The sequence below is a fragment of the Lethenteron reissneri genome, chromosome 25, assembly GCF_015708825.2.
Source record: "Lethenteron reissneri isolate LAM-NWPU_2019-01 chromosome 25, ASM1570882v1, whole genome shotgun sequence".
In the NCBI taxonomy this organism is placed as follows: Eukaryota; Metazoa; Chordata; class Hyperoartia; order Petromyzontiformes; family Petromyzontidae; genus Lethenteron; species Lethenteron reissneri.
In genome coordinates, this window is record NC_083803.1 from 8,076,578 (window position 1) to 8,103,888 (window position 27,311).

A 27,311-nucleotide genomic window follows, 5' to 3' on the forward strand; every position below is an offset into this window, starting at 1 on the left:
ATGCAAGCTCGCATTTCTTGCAGAAATATGTTTGTGTGCCTCTCAAATCGATGTACACATTGCAAAGTTCCCCCCCCCCCTCATTTATTTCACCTGATATAAATTGTAGTCTGAATGCATTTGGACTAAATCAAGCAATGCAATATTAAACTAAATATTTAATGCAGAATGATTATAGATTTCTCCAAGAAACATTATGGATATGTTTTACGTTGTATTTATACAGTAAAAAAGATCAAACGGCCAAGGCTCAGCTCTGAAGTGCCTTGCTCACGCAACGACTGGCCTCTACTAGAGGGAGCTCTATAGAGCTCATCTGGAGGTTATTTGGGGGACCGTCCCATACTGCCCGCACGTTTTGAAAGCGATGGGACTATCCACACATTGCCCCATCACATGGGACATGCCGGTTGACTAACTGCGGTGGATCCCATTTATAATACTGGGTGGACGGAGGTGGGATGATTTCATCAACTAGCCCATTGTTTCAACCGCTGTGCAGGGACATTGTACCGGTGACTGGATTGCACGTCCAGTTTGTTGCCCATTACAGCATGGCAGCATCGAATTTACTCTGTACAGTTGAATGTCGAATATTTGTTTCGTAAAAAATCATAGGAATGTGACGTCACATTGATGTGACGTCACATCAGCTCTACAGGAAAGCTTGTATTCGGGGTATTAACATTGTGATTTATTAAGCATCTTTACGTGACCGTATCGCAAGATGCTGTTCAAATATTGGGTCGTGGAGGGAGTGAGGGATAGAGGATTAGGGAGCTACTGGGTGGAAGGCGATCGGGTAGAGATAGACGAGAGATAATTGCGTGGCAGGGTGCCAATGAGCATAATTAATGGGGACAGTGATAGGCAGAGGAGAAGTGGATTGAGCCTCGATTTAAAGGGGGAAGAAATGTGAAAGTGCGTACAGCTATGATCATCATAAGCCATTTTCTACCCACTGCTAAATGAAGGCCTCCCCAAGCTGTGGTCATCCCTCGTGAATGTTGGCGATGCTACGGTTTATCAAGCAGTTGCAAGCTAGACGAATGTATCCCTCCACTCCTGCAGTGGAGACCCTCTCGGGTTTGTTACCCTCCTTGATCTGCCACTCCATTGTTAGCCTCGACCGCTGGCCAGTGACAGGGTATTTCCAAACGACAAAGGGTAGCAGTAGAGAAAGGAGTGACCTCTGATTTTAGCAGGGATCGAGTACTCTTAGTTCATTCGGTAAAGTCACGTATGTAAAAAAATGAAATAAAAAAAAATCACGACGTTTCGGAGGCAACACAAGTCTCCGTCATCAGGTGGGACCGTCACAGCCAGATTTGCTGCCAGAGACTTGTGTTGCCTCCGAAACGTCGTGATTTTATTATTTTATTTTTTATTAATTTTAATTCCATTTTTTTACCTACCTGACTTTACCGAAAGAACTAAGAGTATGAATCCTTGCAGTCACGATAGCTTCAAATCTAGAATCAGGGATCGAGTGTTTTGACAGAAGCTCTTGGCTGCTGGAGATGGTGCACACGTGGAAGGGAGTAGCAGGATTTAAGAGGCTCGAGGTAGGCTCAATATTGCACAAAGACGGCACGTTCATTGAAACGTGTATTGACTACTTTAGCTATTTTTTCAAACCACAATGTAGGGAATGTTTTAAACTCTTCATTAAGTAATTTATAGGATCGCGTAAATATATAAATGTATCGTCATAACCCGCCACCACCCAACACAGCCAACTAGTAAGGGTTGTCACGTAAACAGAACGTGCCAATTCGTCACTAGTACAGCACACCGGTGTGTTGGGGAGCCAAGCCACAACATTTACAATCTGAGTACGACGTTTCGCCAGTAATTACAACTAGCTTCATCAGGCAACAACCAGATTTGCGGAGAAGTCCACCTGTTTCGTTTCTTATATAGAGGCGTAGATGTGGTGACAACACTTCTGCGCTCTGGCACAAAGTGGGGGGGGGGGGGGGTTAATGAGTCAACGTACATTATGCATGCGCATTATGCAAGCCCTTTGATCTTATCCTTCCATTGTGTGTATTAAAATAGCCGGAGCAACGGTAATCCCAATTGAAGTATGGTGGCCTCTATAGGCATGCATTTAAACAAAGTATTATTTGATGATTCGCTTCCATGCAACACTAAGTCTGTAGCTATCCGAACGGTTAAAATTATTTTAACTTCTTTAAATTTCGATATATTCTCTAATTAGTCTTGGCCAGTAGTAGCTAGTTTTTCACATTTCTTCAACTTTAGGCAGAGGGGGGGGGGATTAATGAATGTATTTACATTTCAATGGGTATTCAACCAGGTTGTAATTACTGGAGGATTTCGCTACAAATCAGGAGGATTTCTCCACAAATCTGGCGGTCGTCTGCTGAAGCTAGTTGTAATTACTGGCGAAACGTCGTACACAGATTGTAAATGTTGTGGATTTGCTCTCCAACACACCGGTGTGCCATACTAGTAAAGCATTGGCATGTTCTGTTAACATGACAAACCTTATTAATTGGCTGTGTCGCGTGGTGGCAGGTTCAACGACACATTTATATTTATGCGATCTAACCCAAAATAACCTATATTATGGATTACCAGTTGCATCGATGGTATCAGGCACATTATACTCATCAGAGCAGGTGAGGGGGGGTGGGGTGCGACGTAATATCATTGCATTGCACGCCTTTCGGCGTCATCTGGTCCAACCCATATGAGACTAGGCTCTAAGGAAAGCTGTCTCGGGTGTGGACCAATCAACTTCAAGGACAGTGCATATATTATCAGAGTTATGTTTTTTGTTTGCATTATGGCTGCAGGTAGTGTGGTCTATGCAAACATGACTCCTTGTAAAAAAAGGTGTCAGTTTTGTTGCCAGATAGAAGGGTAAAAAACCAATTATCATATGTTTTACTGGCAAATGAGGTTCCAATGGAGATAAAGAGTTGGCAACGGCTTGGGGAGGCCTTCATCCAGCAGTGGATCGATCATAGTCGATGATGATGATCTTATCCTGTCCGCCAATGAATGCAACACACACACACAAGAAACAGAATTGTTCCTTTGCACTTAAAGCCGTCGAGTCCAGCTCTGGTGCTTAAGGTACACTAATAAGCACGAGCTGCTATACTGTACTTATTTTTTTCATCAACTATTATCACAGGGAGGGGGGGGGCCTGTGGTTAAATCCATTAAACTGCCAGCGGAGTAATATTAGATTGTACGTCTCAAATGAAGGCCCATGGAAAATTAAGCAGAAGAAAATATGTAGGCTTTTGACCGGGACAGAAACTCATAAGAGGTTTATATGAACTACGACAAATCACTGGTATTAAGCTCTGCATTTTTGACCTCCGATTTTAAAATAGAAAGCGGAAATGAAATATGGATTGCTTGTATGAAAATTATGTTCCGTGGAATCTTTGACTGCGGCTCCGCGGATTCTGGACGTCCTCTCTGCTCTGTGCCGCGTGGTTGTGCCGCAAGCAATCCTCAGTCTTATTAGTGAGTGCCTAATCTGTAAATCCAGACGCAGGCAGCCATCGTATTTAATTTCTGCTTCATGTCACACTGTGAGCAAGAGTTCATCTTCTGTTGCCTTCCTTAAACTAAGCTGTTTGTGCATCACTGGTGTGAAATCCAACGTGAGGATTTTTTTTATTTATAACAGTAATACCCCGATTTACGTCTGCCCCTTTGACGTTATTTCACAAATACGTCGTCACGTTATTCACACAACTGCCTGAGTTGGGTCGCCTCAACCCACACTTACGTTGCTGACAGCACCGTCTGTCCTTTCTCGTAACCATCGCCTCTCAGCCTTCGCCTCTACCTACCGCCTTGTAACCCCCTTTTATTCTTGTCATTTCGATATTCGTCGCGTCTTTCAGGAACGTATTGCCGCACATGCATATTCAGCGATGCATAACGTAATCTGCTTGGCACATCTTTCATGACGAAAAGTGTTACGTGCAATAGAGCATTGCCCGCGTGTTTGTGGTTGCATGCGTGCATGCATGTGAGAATCGAAAGAAACGTTTTACCACTCGATGGGACAAACCTCGAGCTGCGTTTTGTAAGACAACACGTGCAATAAACGTGCACTGAACCATTCCTGATAAACACGTGAAAAAAGCAGAAAATGATGACCGTCCTAACAACCAAACGTAGCAATGATGTTATCGTGTAGCAAATTTTTTTTTATAAGAAATTGTCGATGAATTTCATAACGTTTTTAAAGGTTTTATTTTCCATTTATCATATAGCATTTTCGGGTTTTAAAGTCAACAAATATAGCTTATATAAATACATTGTAAAAGCAACTACACTATATTTTGCCGCAGTTATTGACGTTGGACTCCTCCACCAGCAGCACTCAGTTCACTTTGAACTGAGAAATTACACAATGGGTTCGCCCATGGTCCTTCATGGAAAGGATCGATTCGCAATGTTTATTCAGCTGGTGGACCAAGACTTTCGCGCAGCAAATGTTTTGCCATTTAGTAATCGACATTGCAACTCACACCCAACAAGTCGCAAAGCAAATTTGTGTGCGCGTGCACGTGGATTGAATTCGTCTGCCAACATTCTACTCCTGGCATGAACAACAAGGGGATGCATATGTTGGACACGAATGTTGCTTGGTAAACTCGTGAAGAGAAACTGAAACACACAAAAAGCTTCATTAGCTGCATGGAAATATTTTTCACCGTCCTTTAGGAACCGATGCCATTAGCTTTCTCATTAATGCCGATGCAGGTATCCCTCGATTTTACGGACGTTCGATTTAAGTAAGGGGCCGTCCATAAATGACGTCACGCACCTGGGGAGGGGGGGGGTGTCAGACATTTGTGACGATGTGTGACGAGGGGGGTGGGGGTTGAGAAATGTGACGTCACATAAAAATGCGCAACTTTAAATAAACATAGACAACACGTTCTACTTAATTAAATAGACTATTTAATAAATGTTTTCTCCTACAACGTTCAGAGTGCAGCGCCACAGTAAATACGCATTACAATGACAATAGTTTAAAACGATTTGAAGCATGTTTTATTTTCAAAATGGAAATATGGTTTGGGGGGGGGCAGAGCTTTGTAACGTCATATTTGAGGGGGGGTCTGACTTTTTGTGACGCCGTGTGACGAGGTGTGGGGGGGGGGGTCAAAAATCGTCCGAAATCGCGTGACGTCATTTATGGACGGCCCCTAATGTTGCATGAACGCAATTGACAAATTATGGACACTTTTTGATTTCCGAAATCTAATTTCCGCATTCACGAAATCCCACACACGGCACGCGCCGTGAGATCAAACAAGGGGCACCCGGGAGGCTGCAGGGCAACCGTAGCGCCTCCACGTGACCTCTGCAGCTATTCCCACGTGCAGCAGATCTGTTTGGGGAGTTCATCGAAATGGTGAATTATTTTGTTTAAAAAATAATAATTATTCAATCGATGTATTGTTGATGTTCTTAATTATGATGTTTTGTGTTGTGAAAACCGACATAGGTTGATATTTTTCGGTTAGGAGCAGAGTTGGAATGACTGTTTTTGATATTGCGTCAATGTCGAAAGGTCGTTCCAAGTTACGAAATTTCGTTGTGTTGTTTGATGATCGCATCCCCTTCGTAAATTGAGGGATACCTGTATCTTGATGATATTCATGACCGTCATGTATAATTCACGGATATACTTCTTGTAAGAGCCATTAATAGTCACTTCTTTCAATGCTGTTACATAGCACAGACAATGCTGACACAGGGCCACACATATCATCAGCTACATCTCTAATATTGAAAAATACTTACCCAGTTTATGTTTATAAATGCAATGATAATTAGTAAGAATGTTAATACAAATACATATGAACAAATCAATGTTTTTTTGGCACAGAATAAAATATTGCGTAATATGTTAAACCTGTGCTTGTAATTGAACAGTCTCGCATAACCTAACCTCAAAAATATATTTGATAATGCTGGTCCAGACTAGTTTTTGATACAATTGGCCGTTATCCTAAAAGCTGTACATTCGCAAAAAATATCTCTATCCTGTTATGAATCAGTAGATCGCATTTTTTTACGTTAACAAACTCAATTTGCCTTTTGAGATTACCTCGCCATGACATCTGGGCAGGTGTGAAAGTTGAATCAGGAAGTGACTTTGAAGATGAGACGAAATTTTCAGCACACAGTGCTGCCTTCAGTTTAAAGGAATGACATCTCATAATTGCATCCTTTCAGAGATAACGATCAACGTACCCGATGTGTTTATTGGATATAATAATCAGATTAATAATAAAACGTTGAAGAATACACCTATTTTGTGAGCTTGCTATAAATACATATGTAGTTTAAGATATTGCAACGCAAAAAAACACACACACACATAATCCTACATCACGGTGGCGATGATTGAAAATATGTTCTCTCTCCAGCTGCTCTTGGTTCACTCTTCCTTCAAGAGTCGTCTGATTAATTGTAGTAACTGACGTAAAGGTCCAGTGACCCTGATGCACACAGTGAAGATTGCTTGCAGCTTGTGTGATATATTGCTTGTGTGCCTGTCACATTAGATAACAGAGGTTAAGAGTGAAATTGCAACATTTATACCTCCTGCGATTGCATTTTTTTAAACAGTGAACGTCGATTACATATATATAAATATGATGCGATTGTTCTGTTCAGGTGAACTTGATTGCTTACGCAATGTATATCTGGGGTCGTGTATACTCTACTTTCTTCCCAATGTGAGTATAGTACTGTACGCGTTATTATATCTTTAAAAAAAAGTTGCCAATAAATGATCTAATGTGATGTATTGTGCTCCCTGAAAGGGCAGCAGTGCTGTGTATGATAATCTTGATGTGGACTTCCATCCATCAGGAGGTGGTCGAAACGAAGTTGTCTATCCTGAACATGACAGATACTTTCTGACAGTGTTGAAATGTTTTTAATCGGCAGAGCAGTGACATGCGGCCCAATCGGGAGAGAGGTGTGAGCCTCATCTGGTTAGTCCTTGAGAATCGGGTCAGACATGTTTACACCCACAACATTCCTGCTGTTGCTGTATTGCACAAGATGTATTTACGCTTTGGTATATATATATATTTTTTGTCAACAACGTCGTAGCTTAGTCGAATTGGGAACTGATAGCAAACAACATCAACAACTAATCTTCTTGGTTCTTTCGGTAAAGTCACGTAGAAGGGAAGTAATAAAATAATAAAAATAAAACATGTTTTATTATGTTTTATTTTTATTATTTTATTACTTCCCTTCCACGTGACTTTACCGAAAGAACCAAGAAGATGAATCCCTGCAGTCACGAAAGCTTTAAATCGAAAAATCAACAACAAAATTTTGATTTCAAGCTTTCGTGACTGCAGGGATTCATATCCTTGGTTCTTTCGGTAAAGTCACGTAGAAGGGAAACAATTCAATAATAAAAATATATAAATATTATTTTATTGTTTCCCTTCTACTTGACTTTACCGAAAGAACATCAACAACCTAAAGCATAGCATCTCTGCTATCGGTTCAACGTGCTCAAATTCGAACTTCTTTGCACTTGTATGTTAATTGCATAAAAAAAATGAAGGAAAGGATTCACAGTTGCAACGGGGGGGCTCTTCTTGCTGCGTGTGCAGCCTTTGCAGCAAATTCTAAGTCGATTTCTGTTGACGAGCTGCTGATTGAAATGTTCTGCACACGCGGGAGTTGGGTGCGGGTAATTACGGCGTCAGTCCTGCCACTCGGTGCCAGGTCTGGATCAGTAGAACCGTCTCTCGTGGGAGCGCCCCAGCAAGTTCTATCGTTAACCAAACGTTGTAACCTGTCAGACTCGAGATACCCAAATTCGAATGCTATGTATACAAACGATTCGTTGAACATATTCGTTTGCATTGTTAACATATTTTCAGTTGTTCCAAATGTGTGGTCTCGTGAGAATAAGTGTGGAATTTTGCTTGTCAACAAATTGGTCATCATCATCATCAGCCATGGTCAATCCATTGTTAGATGAAGGCCTCCTCATGCCACCACCATCTTCCGTGATCCGTTGATCGAACAATCCACCCAGCAGCACCTGCACACCAGCTGATTTAATCGCTCCACCTCCTCAGTGGATGTCCTCGCGAATTATTTAAACGGACTACTTTTGAGGAATGTTACAGTCAAAGCTCCGAAACCTTTCGATTCAGTTTTCTAAATCTTTAAACGTTCGGTGTGTATACTGTAGCCTAAGGATATTCTGGGAGCATGGAACTAGCTTAGATACATTTATGAATGAACCTTAGACTTCCCATTCAAAAATATTCCCTGAAAGTTCATACACTCTGTCGACGACGCCTATTGACAATGCTGACAGCTCACGGCACCCTTTATACACGTGTAGACAAGCGTCGCTAAGCGCGTGATTAATTCCGTGTAGATCTCCACAGCCAGGTGCTAATGCAAAGCTTAACCAAATTGCTTCGGGCAAGGTGGCAGTAAAAGCAGATCAGTGATTTGGCTTGTTGCACACGACCAAACATCGGGGCGGCGCAGTGAGGCTCTTGCCCTTGCGTGGGAAATAAAGATACGCTTATACCTTTTGACAGGCACAGTCCGCCAGGTGCATTCATGTGTGAGTTGAACGTGTCCGCCCCGAGTTGTGAATTATGCACCACGAAGGCTGTTGCTCCTCAGCGGCCTCGTGCCAGGGAAGGTCCAAACGGAATCAGCGTGTGCATCGCTCGCCCAGAGCGCGCAACTCATTCTAATCCCGCCTTGATTGATTGAACGGCACTAATGGCCCAATTAATGCACAGGCTGTTTTCCCTGCTTAAGAGATAAAAAAAAAATCTAAATCACAATGAGTTGCTCTGCATTTGAATCATCGCCGGCAAATGCATTAGCATTGCCCCGCGGCCGCTGCAGCAGACACACAGTTGCGCATCAAAGCACTGCACTGAATCAGAGACCGTTTAGCACAGGGTCAATGTTACACTTCTTTCCACCCCCACCCTCCCCCCCCGCCACTGCATAAATAAGGGTGAATTATGATCTAAAATGACTCTTGTGGTGGCATTAGTCAAGCCTGGCGTTTTAGATGGGTCGATATGTAGCCTCGCACTATTTACGCAACAGTGACATGCTCGCTGACCCGGATAATTCATCATACGTTCCCAACAGCCAGAGACATCCACACAGGCGCCACCTGCATGGCGAGAGGGCTCCCACAAGGGGCACGGACTTTGCAAGGATGCGATTTCAGATTGGCGCACACCAGGCCAAAAACGCTCTGGCAGCGCCTATTATTTTACTGCAGAGGGCATTTTTACCGCAGAATTCGGGGAGATGGAAGGATAAGGCGATAGTGCAAATGATAGGGGAGGGGAACTTTCTCTACCATTTGAAGCGGTTGGCTGGGATTGGTGGTGTGCCGACGACTGTGAAACTCATCGGCGTTTTTTTTGCTCTGCATGATGTGTAATGCAGGGTAAAGCACGGGGCAGTAAGAAGCATTTCTAATGGAAGCGTCTGCTCTTTATTAGACCTTTACAAGTGATTGACATGATAATTGTTTTTTTACCCTTCTATCTGGCAACAAAACTGACACCTTTTTTTTTACAAGGAGTCATGTTTACATAGACTACAATACCTGCAGTCATAATGCAAACAAAAAACATAACTCTGATAATGTGCACTGTCCTTGAAGTTGATTGGTCCACACCCGAGACAGCTTTCCTTAGAGCCTAGTCTCACATGGATTGGACCAGATGACGCCAAAAGGCGCACAACTCAAAGACAATGCACCATCAGAGTATGAGAGCTAGGGGTAAGCATTTAAAGTGATTGACATGTGCTTGTGTGTAAGAGTGCGCGTGTGTGTACGTGCTGAATAAAATTATATGCACAAGAAGGTGGTCAAAAGGTCTTGATAATTGAATTGTAAACGTACACAAACTCGCATGTATCACTTTATTTTCCATTCATAATGTGATGTGTTGCCTTACTGCCCCCACCCTACCATCATTACACAAATTCTGCGGTATGGCTTGTTTAAATGTCGCGTGAACATTCATGTTCTCTCTTTAACAGTGGGTTGGTGTACTATACAATGTTTTATACCCTTTGACCACGACTCTTGTGATATTCAATGATATACATAGATGCATATGTACATAAACAAAATACAAATTGTGTTTGTTTCAACAACCATGTATACAATAGTTTACATAAATATCACAAATGCGTGGCTTTTTCAATTACCGAATCTGCTAGTTTGTATTTATATACACTTTAATTTATTGTTATATTTCGATGGTATTGAAAATACTTTCTGTATTGAAAACATTGCTCTCTTATTTTGAAATTTGTGTCAAACACACACGCACACACATTGACGTGTGTGTGTGCGGGCGCGCGTGCTTAACCCGTCAAAGCGAGGTGGTGTATTCAGAGAAGAGAACCCTAACTTTGTCCTGAATACTAACTTTATTCTTGCTTTAGTGTGAACACTTTTTTTTACATTTGTAACGTCATTAAGACTGTAAAAAATCACCTTGCAGTTGAATCGCAATAAGTGAACGAGCCATTATAGCATTCATTTGATTCTGGTACTTAAATGTACACGTATGGTAGTTCTAACCGGTCTGGTAAAAAAAAAAATACAATTTAAACCGGTAGAGAAGAACGTAGCACCTGACTGTGATGCCCTGCACAGATATTTGCTGTAATCAAGACACCATTAAGTCATGACTGTAATACGCATTTTTCTTAGATGCATTCCTCCTTGTAACTGATGTTGCAAAAGCTCACCGAATTACTGTGCATTGTAATGCGTGCACCAAACAGAGCATGCACAATTTGTATCCATTACAGTTGACTTAAAAATAAAATACATTGTCCCTCGTTAAGGCAAAAATGAAACCTGGTTTGGTGGTGAGAATAAACCTTTACGTGGGCATAACCATCACCTGCGTGGTGTCGCACACATTAATACACTACCCGAACTAATTGGACATGCTGCGAATGGAATTAATCAAACGTAATAGCACCATCTCATTAATGACATCGGCACACAACTCTATATGAATATTAAGCCCCTTTACAACCATCCATGCCTATGGTGATAATTAGACTAATTAACTAGTGCCTGTAACTTGGTGAATTGAGCAGATGTTTTGTTTTAACAAGAAATTAGTGTAAAACCACACGGACAGCATTGCTGCTGATGCTGCTGCACTGGTGCCTCCTCGCGCTGAAATGCGATGTTTGCTTCACGGCAGCTGTACAATGGAGCACCCATTGGCTCAAACAAAGGAGCATATCGAGACATGAACTGATTGTGACAAAGAAAAACTATTATGCAAATAGAGAAAAAAATTCAACTTTCCATGCAGAGAGAACAATTTCAAACGTTGTTTTCTGCTCTTTTACGACGGGGGATAAACGTCGCGTTGACGGAGAGACCTTCGTTTTTTAAACGGGAGCATTCTCTGTGCCGATGCTCGCACGCACCGTGTCAGATTATGGAACCACACACCTCCCTCAATCATCCCCCTGGCGTGCCCTTGTGCCACTGGCTTAGGACCAACTGAGGTCAGCAGAAGTCCACAAGCATCTCCACGACACTTTCCTTGGGTCAGGAAGGCTGCTATCGTATTAATCGGTTTAACTCCCGAGCAGTTCATGTTCCGTGGTGGCACTGAACGACGGACATAAATCTTCGAAGGTCACTTTGACCCCATAGATTTTCCTGCTGGATATTTCCAGTATATGCAAGGTTCAAGAAACCGTCTCACGGCCATAGCTCGTGGTTTTATATATATATATTTTTTTCTGCTCGATGTAAAATAGCACTACTGCTTTAAGCATGCTTTTAAAAACTGTTTTATTAAGTTATACAAATGGGGCATCACAAAGGAATTTTTGCATGTCTAGCTGTAAGTCAAGTAAAAAGAGAACGCAATTTGGAAATGCTCACATTGTACACACACACATCTTGCAAAAACGAAAGTAAACCATCGTTTACAGTGACGTAGCTGGTTTTGTTACGTCCTAAAATATGTATTGCATTAAATTTTATCTCCGATTTCTAGTGTGATGATACTTGCTTAAATGTGCTGCATTATACGTTACTTAAAGTATTGAGTTTGCTCTCCTTATATAATTATTGTGTTAGCAACATTTAACAAGCCGTACATTTTAAACAATGTGTGCTTCTGTGCTGAACACGCATATGGATTTGGCAGTTAGCGCTATAGACGGTGTCGGCTTTTCTTATACAACTCAGCCACGTCACTAAATGCACATATGGACACAAGCAATTAATCCATTTCCGAAACAAAAATATTCCATTCCTTACCAGCTTAACGATTCAATATGGTACACAGTTAATGCCATTCAGATGCATACACGATGTGGTCACTTTGTATCATAGTAAGCAACCAATTTTGAAGCTCAAGCTTTTAAAAGAAGCATGATAATCATCTAGCAAGAACAGAAAAAAATGCAATGCATGTAATTGTTCATAATTCAGTTAACAAAACATTTCAATTGTAATTGTTCGGTAACAAAACGTGATTCGATTTTTTTTGCAGAGTTTATATTTTTTCACACGTAGGCTGACTCGCTTGAGTGGGTACGACCAAAGTTTGGCACAGAACTTCCATGAGACCTGATCTCAATGATAGACTTCCGTCTTGCCTGAACGCCTCGGACTGCAAGCTTGATCTTTCTCCAGCCGAGGTGATTGAGTTCGGCCAGGTTCAGGGCAACGCATAGTCCACTGACGGCAAACATGAACACAAGGAAGACGGTCTTTTCCGTTGGCCTGGACACGTAGCACTCGACTTCTTTGACGCAGGGGTATCTGTCGCACTCGAACGTAGGCGTCACGGTGAACCCGTAGAGAAAGTATTGGCCCACGAGAAAGCCTATCTCCAAGGCGTTCCTGAACACGACCTGAATGATGTAAAATCGAGATATCCCTTCCTGGCGCTTGGCTTTGGACTTCCCAGTCCTGTACAGAGGTGGCTGAAGTTCTTTCAGCTCCATTCCGTCGGGCTCCTTTGACGAATTCTCGTTGTTTTGTAGCAAAATGCCGTTCACCATCGCGCTCTTCTTCTTCGAGGAGTCGTCCCTCGTGGGCGAATCCACGATTTCCTTGTCCAGGAGGAGCTGCAGAACGGAGCAGCGCCGTTCGCGTTGTTTCGCCGACTGGTGCACGGAGTACGTGATGAAGCAGAGGCTCGGCGTGCACACCATGATGATCTGGAACACCCAGTATCTGATGTGGGAGATGGGAAATGCCTTGTCGTAGCACGCCTGGACGCAGCCAGGCTGAAGGGTATTGCACACGAACATGCTCTGTTCGTCCTCGTACACGGTCTCCCCGACTATTGCAACGATCAGAATTCTGAAGATGACCACGACCGTGAGCAGAATCCTGTTGGAAACAACACGCAGTGTTGGGATTATACACTCTTGCTTGTTAACTGCACGGTATTCTGCAGGCCAAATACACACAACTTAGAAATGATACAACGCAGCGCATTAAGCCGGGATAAACCGTAGGATAATGAACTTTACTTTTTGTCTGCTGTATTCCATAATCAATACATGAGCAGTGCGTGTGCCCGTCGCTACAATGCGTAAGCAGACGCGTTACATGACATTAACTTACCTGCCGATCATGGTAGAATGCTGCTGGACAGCAGCCTCCAACAGCCTCTCCAGTATGGTCCATTCCCCCATGGTTAAAGGCGAACCGAGTCACTTCAACGTGATCTGACAATCAAAAATAAAACGCAACACTGCCACAAAAAAAAGGTGTTGCCCTTGATGAACACGCACCACCTCTTGTTAGCGAGCACCCCCCATTTTCCTCCCCCCCACCCCACCACCCCTCAACACGAGTCTAGGGGGACTCGTGGAGCCACACAACTTTAAAAAAAAAAAACGGGACACTTCGTTCGGCGCGATCTCCAATGGAGATTAAACCGGCGCAATCCTATTTGCCGCAAAGCCTGCTTGAGGGACAATCTCATCAGAATGAATGGATGGGACTGATGGGCAGGATATATATTGTCCAGAGGATTATTATTTTATTGATGTGTGTGTCGTCACAATATTGTGGACGGACGCCATCAACCTAAATTTAGAGCACCGACCACGCAGGCAAGTTTAATGTAGATTAAAATGGCAAAAAGGAGATGTAGACGCCGCCACGTTTGAGTGTATTAACCCTCGCCAGCTGCTGGCCAGACTGCTCCCACCGGCGCGGCTCCCCGTCCTTCAGAGGGGCTCCCCAGCAGCAAGCGCTCAAGTTATAATAGGTGCGGATGGGGCGGGAGCTTTGATTGCGTCGCATTGAGGAGGAGGAGGAGGTTGTAGTAGTAGTAGTAGGGTCGCAGCGACTCCACCACTGCAGACGAAAGGGGTGAAAAGTTGACAACTGCGCTATCTCGCGTTGTGGTGTCAGCGATGCGGTACGGCCGTGAGCGCTGTTCAAACACACACACGTGGCCGGTGCGCGTTTCGTTGCAATAAGCGGCGAGGAGGAGGGGGGATACAATGAGGCAGCGTTGCTTCTGTTAGATTACGCACAACTGAGCGAGTTTAAGTGGGGATTTGATTCGTGTCCGAATGATAAGAGTTGAAAATGAATGCTTCACGAATGCCTTCAGTTGCATCGCAGCGTGAGTGCAACGCGTTCGGCTGATCGCGACATCGTGAAACACGGATGCCGGCCCGCAGTGAATGCCGTGGACTGCATTTGTGTACTGTACTGTATACAATGAGCGCGCGGAGCTCCGCGTTGCTTATATCTCTCTGAGCCCGGTCGCTCTGCGCCGTGAGTGTTGTTCCGTGTGCCTCTCTTGTCGCTACCGCCATAAAGATGGAAACTTGTGTTTTACGAACGAAATAGAGCCATCTGCTAGTCGTGTTAGATCGAACTACCTGCCGCGTGACATTGCACACACCCATGCCGTGCGCTGTATGCGTGCATCTTACCCGCAACAACTTTTCTTGTGCTTCTTCAATGCATGTAGATGAAGAATAGCCCGGAGGGTAGCAGCGTCCTCCGCGTTACTCGCCGAAGCCGTGGGCTCTCCGCTCGCGGTGTTAATGAAAATGCGAAGCGTTCGAGCAAAAGAGCAACAGAAACACGCGCCTCGGGACCGCGTCTAATGGATCACGAACCTTTTGTATATTCGCTCTCAGGTTAGCGCTCCCGGAGGGCGCTAGACAAAGCAAGGCACTCGTACGGTTAGGCGATAATCTTTTGCACGCAACTGCATTCGCAACATCTCCGTTCACTGCGCTTGTCTATCGGCTCAGCCGTGGCTTGGTGGACGAGTCTGGAGCGCAGGGCTGCTGTCAACTGAGAGGAGTTTCCATTCGGAGCGGTGGGCGCTGTCCAGCATTTCAGCCGCTGTGCTGGGCGTAGGGGGAGGGGTGATCGAATGGGACGGCAACGGGAGGGAAAGTCAGTAAACTCACGGACATGGTCGCCTCTGCGATGATGTTTGACGCTTTACAGCCAAGGTTGAAAGCGTTAAGGCATTAACTCTGTCCGTCTGTGTGTCCGTCTGTCCGTCTATAAATGAACATTATAATTCGTTAAAATGCATAGATTAACATGCGGGATTTTAATTTAATTGTGTTGTAAAGTTGGGCTGCTATTCGGCACTTAACGGACAACCTAGCACCTTAGTCAAACGTTTACCAAACACTCAGCGATAAATTATAAAAGGTTAGCTGTTTTCCTATTCCGATGACGCAATATGCGAGCACAGCACACAGAGTCCGTTCAGTGACGTGACGTGCCGCGTGATGCCATCTCGTTATTCAGCTCCAACACGAACGTCATTCATCATCAACCATAAATCCACTGCTTGATGAGCATCCCTACGTCGCCGCCATCTCTCGCGTTCCTGCGATGATACTAATCCACTGAGCGTCTGCGCTCGAGTTAAATTTATCGCTCCATGTCATCCGTTGGGGTACTCTCGGACTAATTCCATTCCTTGGCTGTCACTCCTTCATTAGTCTTAACCACCGGCCATCATACCGTCCTCCCCAAGCCCCATCACTGTTCGTAACAGTTAAATGATGCATTTAACCTGTGCATGTTCACGGATACACGTGCTCTTTTTTCTGCCTCTAAATCTACTACAATTCCAAGTGTGCATCTCTCCATGATGCTTCCGTGAAAAATGTTCCTTTCCTTGCAAAATTTCCATTTTATTGTTAATGTCCACTTATCTAATCCACAAGTAATAGCAGGCACCTCCCAGGACAAGCCATATTGGAAAACGTTACAGAATGCATGCATACGCATGACTGTTCTTCCTTGTTTAAGCAACATGTGTATTGGCGTGTGTTCCTTAGTTTCCTATTGAAAGAAAATTTACGTGTATATAAATTGGATATAACCCGCCATCATACACAATATTTAATGTAGACTTGTATCTGTCGGACCAAATACGAGTAAGTGGTTGTTATGCAGGACGTAATGTGACTCTTGGTTGAACGATATGCCTACATAATTATTTTTTTCCGTTCATTTATGTACCATCACGTACAGATCTATGTTAGCCTTCGGAAATTTATCTTAATTTAATGCAACGTTTAATTTAGATGTGGCTGTCACCTGTCATGAACGCTTAAGTTCTGTTTACTGGCACTGAAATCATTATGGAAGGGTCACAATTCTGCCGATGACACGCAGTTTTACTCTCCCCTGTGTTTTTTTATTTTATTTACTCTGTTTTTTGATCAAGTGTTTATGGGGTTTAATGGGGTAGCGTTTCGTCATTGCTATTGATTAACGGAACCCTGCAATCGGCAGTTAATCGATAACAGTTAATGTTTTAAGTCATCACTACTGTTTATTACTGCACTGCGCCCAATTGCCGTAACGAATGTGCTCATCAGTGCTGTGTGCAAGGTCCACCAAAGGACTTTGTCACCGACCCAAACGGGTCGGTCGTGCCTACGATGATTTTTTTTCATTACCGGCTAATGACGCAAATGGGTTCATTTTAGTGCACACATTTTATATACACCCACATTAAAACTTCACGTGAAATTTACATCTTCTTTGCCATGTTCAGAAACGGTTGTTGAGTAGGCCTATACAGGCCTATACAGAGTGCGATTCTTACATAGTCACCAATTATTGTGCATAATGCGACTATCTATATGCTCATGCGTGCAGATGGTTTTTGACAAAACATTTCCAAAGATCACGACAGCGGTCATTTTCTGTCAAGTGCTTTTGGAGCCGTCCGCCTGATCAATAAACCCAATCTGTGGCTTCCGCAATTGATAATCCCACAGGGGCATTTGAAACCGCAACAGTGTGTCTTAATTCTACCAATGCCATATGTGGGACATATATCTTAATATTTATTTTCTCTTAGTTTTGATGCACTTTATAACACAACATCATGTTTCGTTGACATGTTACGTACACATTCCAATTACATTTTATGTTGTTGTTGTCAGTCTGTAACTTTCCACTGCTGGGAAAATACCTCTCCCATTTTCATTTTCTTCCTTTCCTTAGTCGTATGTATATACGTATACCAGAGATAACAAACAACAAACTAATGCACGACATTTTCATTAAATGTATGTTTAATGGAGACTGATTTGTCAGAGGAAAGTAAAGTGAAAACCGATGTCTGTGATTTATTTCTAATTTAGCCGGTTCAAACATGTGTTGGCATGCTATCAATGCAGCAGACTCTTGTTTAAAACATTAATACGTGTGTGTGTGTGTGTTTAAAAGTATTTTGAACAAGACACGTGTTTATTTATGCCTAATAACAAAATGCAAAGGATAGTAATTTCTGAAACACAATTTTGAAAGTACTGCTTGGTCCGGATTGCTGTGCTTAATCATGAGGATATCCTTATGTTATTGAACGGTCGTATAGAGAATTTCATGTTTGGATATACGACATAAATCTGTTTAATATACAATTCCATACAAAACGCTGCATTCATAAGCCATTGCAATTGATATTTCACGTGTGTGGTGCAATTTCTATTCGGCAACAGCTTATACTTGTTCATCTATAATGTCTCCTCTACTCATATAATAGTACTTGTGTTATGAAACGAATTTGCGAAAAATCCACAATTCAACGAAATAATCACACATTCGTATATCGTAGTTGTCTTACTTTAATTCACTGCAAATATATCATTCATATAGCAAGAATGTAAAAATATAAAACTGAATTATGACTTTTTTTACATTTTTTATCCACAGAGTACAGTATTGTGTGTATTGTATGCACACTGTATACAGTGTAACATATTAATATGAAAAAGAAAACGAGGACGAAAATACCAGTCCCTGCTGTCATATAGATTTTAAAAATAATCAAATGCCAAAGCTCTCCCATGTGACCCCTGCATCAGCAGCTTGTCTCCAACATATAATCATGTTACTGCAGTTAAGTAGAAGTCTGCATAATTTGTCCGTGCCTACTGCCCATTATTTGAGCAATGGCTTAGGAAGCAAATGACCTAGTGGCATTGAGGTTATAATGTCAGCTTTGGGTGCAACTTCAGGATATCATTTTTCGGTTCACCTATTTGATTACTCATTTCGTGTTGCTTAAACTAATTGGGAGAAGCCTGCTCTCCCTTTGTATTTTCTGCTTTGCAGGCTGAGTTGCAAAGTACGGAAGTGGGTTTAAAATATTGGATTGGTTTTTACCTCCTATAGAGGCGGTGAGTTATATTTTAATACAATGGGGCTTCACACTGCGTCCTCACGCCGTGGTGTGCACCTTCCTGCGCTGTTCAGCAAGTTTAAAATAATGAGACACGATGATACAAAATTGTAACGCAAGATTTTGAAATGCACATTTCTTCGTGATATTTTCTTCCTCATCAACAGCAATGGGCATTTTAAATCAGCTATACAGGATGGCCCAAAAATCAGCACACATTAGGTTATTATATTTATTATAACAAATCAGATAGGGTGATTAAATTAATTTTAACACATTTTCAAACTGACTCTCATTAACATTAATGCATATATATGAATTATCTTTTGAAATTAATTTAGGACTTATTTGAAAGATCACTATAGTAATATTTAATTACGTATCAATTATGTTTCGTCTCAATTCATTAAGGGTATTTGGTCGAGTGACCCCACAAAAAGAATATTTTTATATTAATGATACGAAAGAATATTAACAAAAGAAAGAAATAATTTAAATTTTGCTATGCCAGTGTTAAAATAAATTCAATAACCATATGTGGGCCACCCTGTATATTGTTCATGTAATTGAAAGTATAATTTATAAATGAATTGTGTGTATCCATATGTTGTAAGGCTGGGGGCAATGATCTCACAAAATTGCACACATTCATAATTAGGTCTGTTTGGTTGAAATTGAGGGAGTCACGGTCTGAAAACAGTGGCACATGCATTTTACAGAATTGCATCACTATAGTGATTACATAACGATTATTTACTTTTCTTGTTGAATATTTTACAACGCAAACTAATTGTATCATTACTGGAACTGTATAATAATTAATATTGGTTATTTTAAAAAAATAACACTTTTTGTTCTCAAATGATATCAAACATTTGGAGCAAAGTCAAGATGGTCGGAATCTTTGTCTCTAATTACACAAATTACCACCACGGGGGTTTGTATTGAGATTTAGGCACTATACATACATTCACCAATGCCACCTTGAAGCAAAGGACACGTTTCTTAAATCCTCCTACCTCTATCCAACCAGCAGTAAATACGGATACACCACCCGCAGGAGATCAGCAGTTCACGCCTGACGAGGTGGGTTACTCCTGCCTCTTCCAAGATGTTTGACCAGCGTGGAAGAGTAGGCCCAATGCCCACTCGAGGAGCTGTCTAATTATCCATCGAGTGGAGCCCTTTTGCCAGCAGTGATATGAACAAGTATTTGCAGGGCTGCACCTCTCGATTTTGTAAGTTCACATTGGATTGTAATATAACTATGTTTGTGCATGCAGGTATTGTTAGGTGTAACTTTTTGCAAGGACTGGAGTCTGTTTTTTTTAACAGTCTGGAGCTTAACAACTTCATTGTTAAAAAGCTTCTATTTATGGTCTGAAACTGGTGATTCGATGATACGTAATGATGGGTTTTATCCACTGTTATCCGTTCCTGGTAGATTCTACAAATAATTTTGTTTGTGTTTTTATAATAATTAAAAGTGCTGATTATTTTTAGAGTCGTGTCTTAAATTATACACCCTCTCGTTGAAAATATAAAGCTGAATGTTGTCATATGCAAATTTAATGCGCTGTGCAAATTAGCATATGACTGAAACATGTGATGTAAACCCCCGTAAAGGTTCAAGTCTGAGTGAATTGCTTAAGGGCGTCTGGCAACTCTTCTTTCCCATGGCATTTTACCTCAACGTTGCCTGTATGATGCACCCACTCTTGGGTAAGACACCACCATAATACGCCCTATGTACCAGCAGAAAATTTTAATGGATGTGTTTTTTTGTTAATCCAAGGTTATCAATATTGACATTGTGCATTTTAGGACATAATGGCTAATGCATCTCAATAATAGAGAACAACTTCAGGAATATACTTCCGGATAGCGCAGTGGCCAAACCGATGCTGTCTCTCGGTAATGAGAGACTTTACAGTAGCCCCAGTAAAATATGGCCTTGGAAGCAGAGTGCTCAAAGCGTGACCTTCGATTCGACTTTAATGCCTGTGTCGCTGAACAATTTTTTTCAACAAGTTTGAAAAAAAAAATGTTTATCCTTAAAATAAGAATGCATATGCAGTGCGGCATTTTAAACTGTTTATGCACGCAAATAATGCCCACTCAGCCCAAAATAAAATACCACGCTATGCAAACTAGTTTCAGACAGCTTCTACATAACTACCAGGTATTAAGGAACATCGTATGTTGAAATCTAAACAACATCCAAAGATATTTACAACTCGTGTTGCAGGCCAAATGCTTTACATATGAATGCATGCATGTTGACTCAGCTGGGTCATTGGAGCTATTAAATCCCCTTGGCCTCCAGTGTGAGATCTACAGTGGTCGGAGTATGGTCCATTGGGGACAAGTACATCGAACAAAGACGGTCATTGCATCGCACGCCTTCACATGTGCTTCTGCGGCCGTCTGGAACGCTCTTCCTTCGGATATTAGGAAGCTACTGCAGCTATGCACTTTAAAATCGAGATTGAAAACTAATTTCTGAAGAACTGCTTTTTGTGTGTTTTTTTGTCCTTCCCCAGCACCTCTGATTAGCATGGTTGTCTATGTACGGCGTGAAATAAGTCCGACACACATACGTACCAGTGAAGTGTGTATTGAGGGAATCTCTCTCGTGTATGCATGGAACTGGCACGTGAACGGTGGCATGTACTTTGTTAAGGAGCATATAATAACGATGCAAGCTTGGTGTATATCATTCTATAAGACGGACCTTGCTATATCAAGAATGTGATTTTGACAGGGTTACCATGTGGATAGGGTCACTGTCTGCCCTTTGGCCTCCTGCCTTTTGCTTAGGAAATGCCCTCACAATTGTGTATGTGCTTTGATTTCTCATGTTATCTTAAGAGCTGGCTAGTGGAAACCTCCTTCAGAAGCGTGCATACCTTTTAACCTGCCAAATTATAGCATGTCATACCCCTGCAATTTTCATTACTCCCTTGCCAATCCCCTCGGCTCAAACATTTCACAAATGAGCTGTAAAGCCCCTTCGTGATATTATGTTTAGTAGGAACACAGTGCACGGTTCAAATGCTGCAATGATAGTGTATTTATCAGTGCTCCCATTCAGGGTGTTACAAACCCAACAGAATGTGAATAGAGGACAGATCACATGCACAACAAAGGTCTAAAATATTTGACAAGGAAACAAATACATGTTTTACATTTTGTTCTAAGCTGGAGTTACAATTATATAACTTCTTAACCGGTGGTCCTGTTGGGTTTTCGTGACGTAAAAAGCTGTTCTTCCATTAATCTAGCAACTGTCTGGCCTGCCCTGACCTCCAGATTCTGTTTAATGACTCGACTTAGTATGTCACCTTTGTAAAACAGTGCATAGGAGACATGCAGCCCAAGGTTTCTGCCCTGGACATGAACTCCCACATGGTGAGCTTGAGTCGTAGTCATAACATGAGGCGAATATTGAAATAAATATTTGGACAATTCAGCTGGGTCAAATATCATCATTAGCAGCAGCATCCATAATCTGTATTAAAGCTTCCCCAAGCTTCCATCACCTCTCATGATCCTGCAATGTAGTAATCCACGTAACACCTACATACGAGTTGATTCCATTGCTCCTTCTCCGCTGCGGTCATACTCTCGGCCGCGTTCCATTCCTTGGCTGCCACTCCGTTATTATTCTTGACCATCGTGCCTCCTGGAGACGTGTCATGCCTAAGCCAGCTCACTTTTCTTCACAGTTTGAATGTTGTAATTAACCACAGGTATGTTCTCAAGTCCATGCATTCCTTGTTATGTCCCTCAGTGTAATTTAAATCATGCATTCAGTATTTGTTATGGGATTTTTTTCTTGTTAATGACCAAGTTTATGAACCATATATCACAGTATAGTGGTCGGTGAAAGATGTTGTTAGCATTATGTAGGCAGTACTGGGGTATTTGTGATTTAATTATGCTGTAATAATATTATGGCATAGGATATTTGTTAATTAATTATGTATTTTTCCTGTAATATATAATGAATGCAGCATCTTAAATTTCTAATTCCTCAAAGGGAAATTACATATGAACATTCCATTAAATATGAATATATACAGAGTAAAATATATATGAATGGCCCAAACTGCATAGTCTTCATTTAAGACCTAAGTTTACAAAATAAATCCAAACAATTAAATATTCAAAAATGTAACAATTTGACTTTATGATGTCATTGCTATTAAACTGCTTACAATTATTTTTTATTACAATATCAGGTAAAAGTACTTTCAAGGACATATTCATGTCCAGAAACAGTTGTGGTCCCACCTATCCAAATGGAAGAAATGTTTCCCTTCTCTTTATCTGGAGATAGGTGTGTATGTATGTTCAACTTTTCTCGGACGGTACGTAGCCAATCGTGCTGATTGGAGGTGCGGGGCAAGGGCAAGAAACTAAACACAAAAAACAGTTCCAAAGAAATGAGTTTTCAATTTAGATTTAAACGTGCATAGCTCCAGTGACTTCTTAATATCGGAAGGAAGAACGTTCCAGACGGCCGTTAATAAGGTTAATTATGACAGTGGCAGCACGTTAGTGAAATTTACAAAGCAATTCAAGTCGTGTAGACACTCTTTAACGTGCGTTTTTCAGTCTCCCATTTGCACAAGGGGGGACAGAGACATGTCCAATCTCAGAAGAATGCAAAGTGTTGAATTATAGGCAACACTGTACAATATTTAATTCGATGTACGATGCTAGATGTTTTAGAGATGTTATCACAAGAGTCTATAAGGTCTCGTGATAGACTGATTATACACCGATACAGTTACGGCAAGAAATCTATGATGAGAAAATGAATGGAAACGCTTTTAAATGGATGTCAATAATGTCGGCATTGCTTCCACGTGAGATATATGCATTGAGAATTCATGTACACAGTGCCACAAGGTGTCGGTCTAGCAGAACAAAGTATTGAGTTGTTTGTTTTATGTTTAAAAACAGTAAAAACAATTTGCCTGATATTTGTACGAGAACTCGTCATGCTAATGTTTGTAACGTCAATGTAACCTTCCCTGCTATATGAAAACAATATACTATGAATACATATTAAAATACATTTATTTTATTTACTAATACAATTCGCAAATTTCTACGAAAAAATGTTTTTCTATCACTCGTGACTGACATAACACAAGACAAAATAATGTACACGGAGGTTAGGTAGTTAACCAGCACAAAAATATGAATTTCACCCAAAGTAAAGAATTTGCATGCTTTTTGTTACCATCGCTGTATCGTAATACTGCACGACGTAAAAAAAAAATTACGAACAAGTCGTTCTGGAATGGGAACGAACAAGAATGCGCAGCTATCAAGATATCACCAACTGTGTGGCAGAAAAAACGACTTGCCTCTAATGTGTGTGCGTGTGTGTTTGATGCAGTGTTCTACCACCTAATTCAACAGCATGTTCCAGCAAATCTTGGCAAAGTCAACACTTGACATTAGCGCCTGGAACCAATGCTTCACCAGATTCATCAATCCACAACTTGTCAATAGTATTGTCAAAGCGAAATCCATTAAAGGAATGTGTCTCCGCAACAACAAAAAAACGCCAGCCATCCGTTACACTCGGGGTAGTAGGGGGGGGGGGTGAAGGCTTGTAGACATACTGTACTGATAAGGGGGGTCCCCACATGGGCCGGGATGAGTCCTGACAACGATTCGGCCCCATCTTGTCACTCCTGACAAGGGCATCCCGTGTGTATAGAGGCACTCACCTCCACACCATCTACCTCTTCTCGTCCACACCCCACAGCTCTTCGACGACCGCCGCTGACCAACACATTTTTTTTCTGGTGGCTTTTTTTTTACTTACCCATGGAACCCTGAGATGTCATTATCCGCTCGCCTGCAGACATGCTTGCTAAGCTTGGATTTGACATAGCCCAGTCACCCCTCCCTTGGCTGTGTAGGGGTCACAAGGAGAATCCTTTTTTGCCATACTCAGCAGATGGCTCTGGGAAGCTGTCATAAATTTAATATCTAATAGGAAGCAGGCACAGCTCAAATGTTTTTTAGCCGAGTCTAATTTGCGTTCGCTATTCGCAACCGAGGATTTTGTTTTTCTTCAATGGCGATTATAATTTAATTACTCGTGTACAAATGCGTTGGAGGACATGATGGTGCATGTTACAGTCAATGCGATGCACATAGCTTGTTTTCTGTGAGCTAGCTTCTCTGAGGTATATTATCTCTGGGTGCACGTTATTCAATTATTGATTAAAAACATGTATATGTGTATAGTGTGCGATTTTCTAAAAATGATTTTAAAACATTACAGCTCTCTATCCATCTATCCATCCACTGCTGGATGAAGGCTTCCCAATGCAGTGTAAGTCATGGGGAGTTATTGACCATACTTCACCATGCTGGTCAGTGCGGGTTGGTGAAGGCCGGGGCCAGGACCAGTCCAGATATTACTCGTCACTGATGCTTGCTGTGGTCAGGATAAAACTGAGGTCACCGGGTTCATAGCGCTTTGTGGAAATCACTGTGTCACCACAGTATTTCCATTGCAAAATATAATCATCAGCCATTATCTATTCACTTCTGGATGAAGGCCTCACAAAGAGCCATAGCCAATAGGACGCGATACCACAATCCCTCTCACGTCTGCCCATGACCCGATCTCATCGTTCCATCTCAACGGTGGTCATTCTATCAGGTTCTTTCTTCACATTGGCTGTCACTCCATTACTAGCCTCATCCATCGGCCATGGCGCCTTCTTACAAAATGGCCTGCGCTCAAACCCATTTATTTTTCTGAACAGTCAACGTGATGTCTCTAATTTGAATTGGTTCCCTGGCCCGTGTGTTCCTCTGTATGTCTCGCAGTGTCATTACGATTATGGATCTCTCCATGCTTCACGTACTTTTCAGCTTATGTTCTATTTCATTTGTCAGTGTTGATATTTCTGATCACTATGTTTCCACGGATAATATGCAATGATTGTCTTCGTCAGGCACATTGTACACATTGTACCTGACGAAGAAAGACATTGGGATCAGAAACATGAGCACTGACCAATGGAATAGAAAAACAATATGATCCTGCTCTTGATTACTTCTTTGCTTCATCAATATGGTCCTGACCCAACCTAAACAATTGTGCTGGGTACATATATATTCTGTTGTCTTTTCAAGTTGTGTTCGTCCAACAATACATTTGCAGTGTTTTGTTTCGCTAACTTGTTGTGCCTGACTTTTGTTTCGTTTAGATTTACCTTGAGTCCAACTTTGTAGCAATCCTTAAACAGAGATTTTCAAACATTTCGTGCAGCTTGTTCCCATTGGCCGATGTAATGATGACGATGTTGTCAGCAAATCTAAGATGCACGAGTTCATCTTTTCTCCATTTATATTCATGCCTTTGTTTCCACAATTTTTTGGCAAACCCATTTCCTCTTTTGATATGTATTTAGTTGCTTTCTTTTTCAACCGTAATGGTTTGATTCCCTCTTCGTAAATGTTTTAGTGTAGAAACATTGTCATTCAAACTTTCAACTGTCACATTCCTACATGAAATGTTTGCATGGTCCAATATCTGCAATGGTTAATACCAAAGGTATTCTTAAATATATTAATATGTATGCAAAAAAAATATTTTGCAGCTGAATATAGTTGTGTGAATGTACAGGATTTTATACCATGAAACCAAAATAATATACATTCCAGTAACCAATATATATAAAAAAGCAAATTTATACTTCCAACGCCAGATTTTGAATTCACCCATTTACTAAAATCTCATAGAAAGCTGTGGAACATTTTTTTTGATAGATTTGGTATAGATAATTTTTTTCCCCTGACAAAGCTGCTTAACTCATAATTCCTATTGACAGCACAAATAATATTCTCCATCTTTATACGGTATTATGGTACAGTGCTGCTAATATTTGCACAGAATGATATTACACCATATTCATTTCTACAGGACTTATTTTAGGCCACTAAAATAATTATATTTCAAATAATTAAATAACAGCTGTATTTAAATTGCAAAGCCTCGCCGAAAAGCGTACAGTCTTGTGGAAAGTAAGCATAATTACAAATTTAATTGATATATTTTAATATGGTAGAAAATCACTACAGGCCTCTATGAACAAATATTAAAAGTGTAATACATATAAGCTGCATCTCAGCATTCTTGTAATATATATGACTGATTTAGAATTTAGTTGCTTCATAAAAAAATAAAAACAGACCTAAGCGAAATTGCTTATTAAAAAATAAACAACCCCCTATAAAGGTTAATAAAATGCAATTGTATTGCCTTAAAGTGCATGGAAATCCGCGCTTTAAAAAGGGCATGCACAGTTACATATAGTCCATTATTATAGTGTTTGTATTACTGTATTCCCTTTTATGATAATATAGCAATGACAACATTTTTGACATAAATTACCTGCATTGTCTTATATAACAGGGTTCAACCTTCAGAATGAATAATTTATAGTGTTTATACTGTGCAATTGAATCGAATTAAACAATTCGATGATCGATTCCCGGGGCATTCCCTCCTGATTCTCT

At 41.3% G+C, this 27,311-nt stretch overlaps 1 protein-coding gene across 4 annotated transcripts; it reads right to left on the minus strand.

Moving 5' to 3' along the window:
* Positions 1 to 9,549: 9,549 nt before the first annotated feature.
* LOC133347151 (gap junction delta-2 protein-like) lies at positions 9,550 to 24,638 on the minus strand. Of its 4 annotated transcripts, none has more exons than XM_061559181.1 (4): positions 24,598 to 24,638; positions 15,010 to 15,435; positions 13,679 to 13,782; positions 9,550 to 13,441 (listed from the first exon to the last, which is right to left on the minus strand). In XM_061559181.1, exons 3-4 carry the CDS (start codon positions 13,747 to 13,749, stop codon positions 12,607 to 12,609), a joined length of 906 nt encoding a protein of 301 aa, XP_061415165.1. In that variant the 5' UTR covers positions 13,750 to 13,782; positions 15,010 to 15,435; positions 24,598 to 24,638; the 3' UTR covers positions 9,550 to 12,606. The 4 variants fall into 4 exon arrangements, with proteins under 4 accessions (XP_061415165.1, XP_061415166.1, XP_061415163.1 ...); XM_061559182.1 differs by lacking the exon at positions 24,598 to 24,638 and adding an exon at positions 24,500 to 24,556 and having other exon boundaries at positions 15,010 to 15,430; XM_061559179.1 differs by lacking the exon at positions 24,598 to 24,638 and having other exon boundaries at positions 15,010 to 15,904.
* Between the last annotated feature and the right edge of the window lie 2,673 nt (positions 24,639 to 27,311).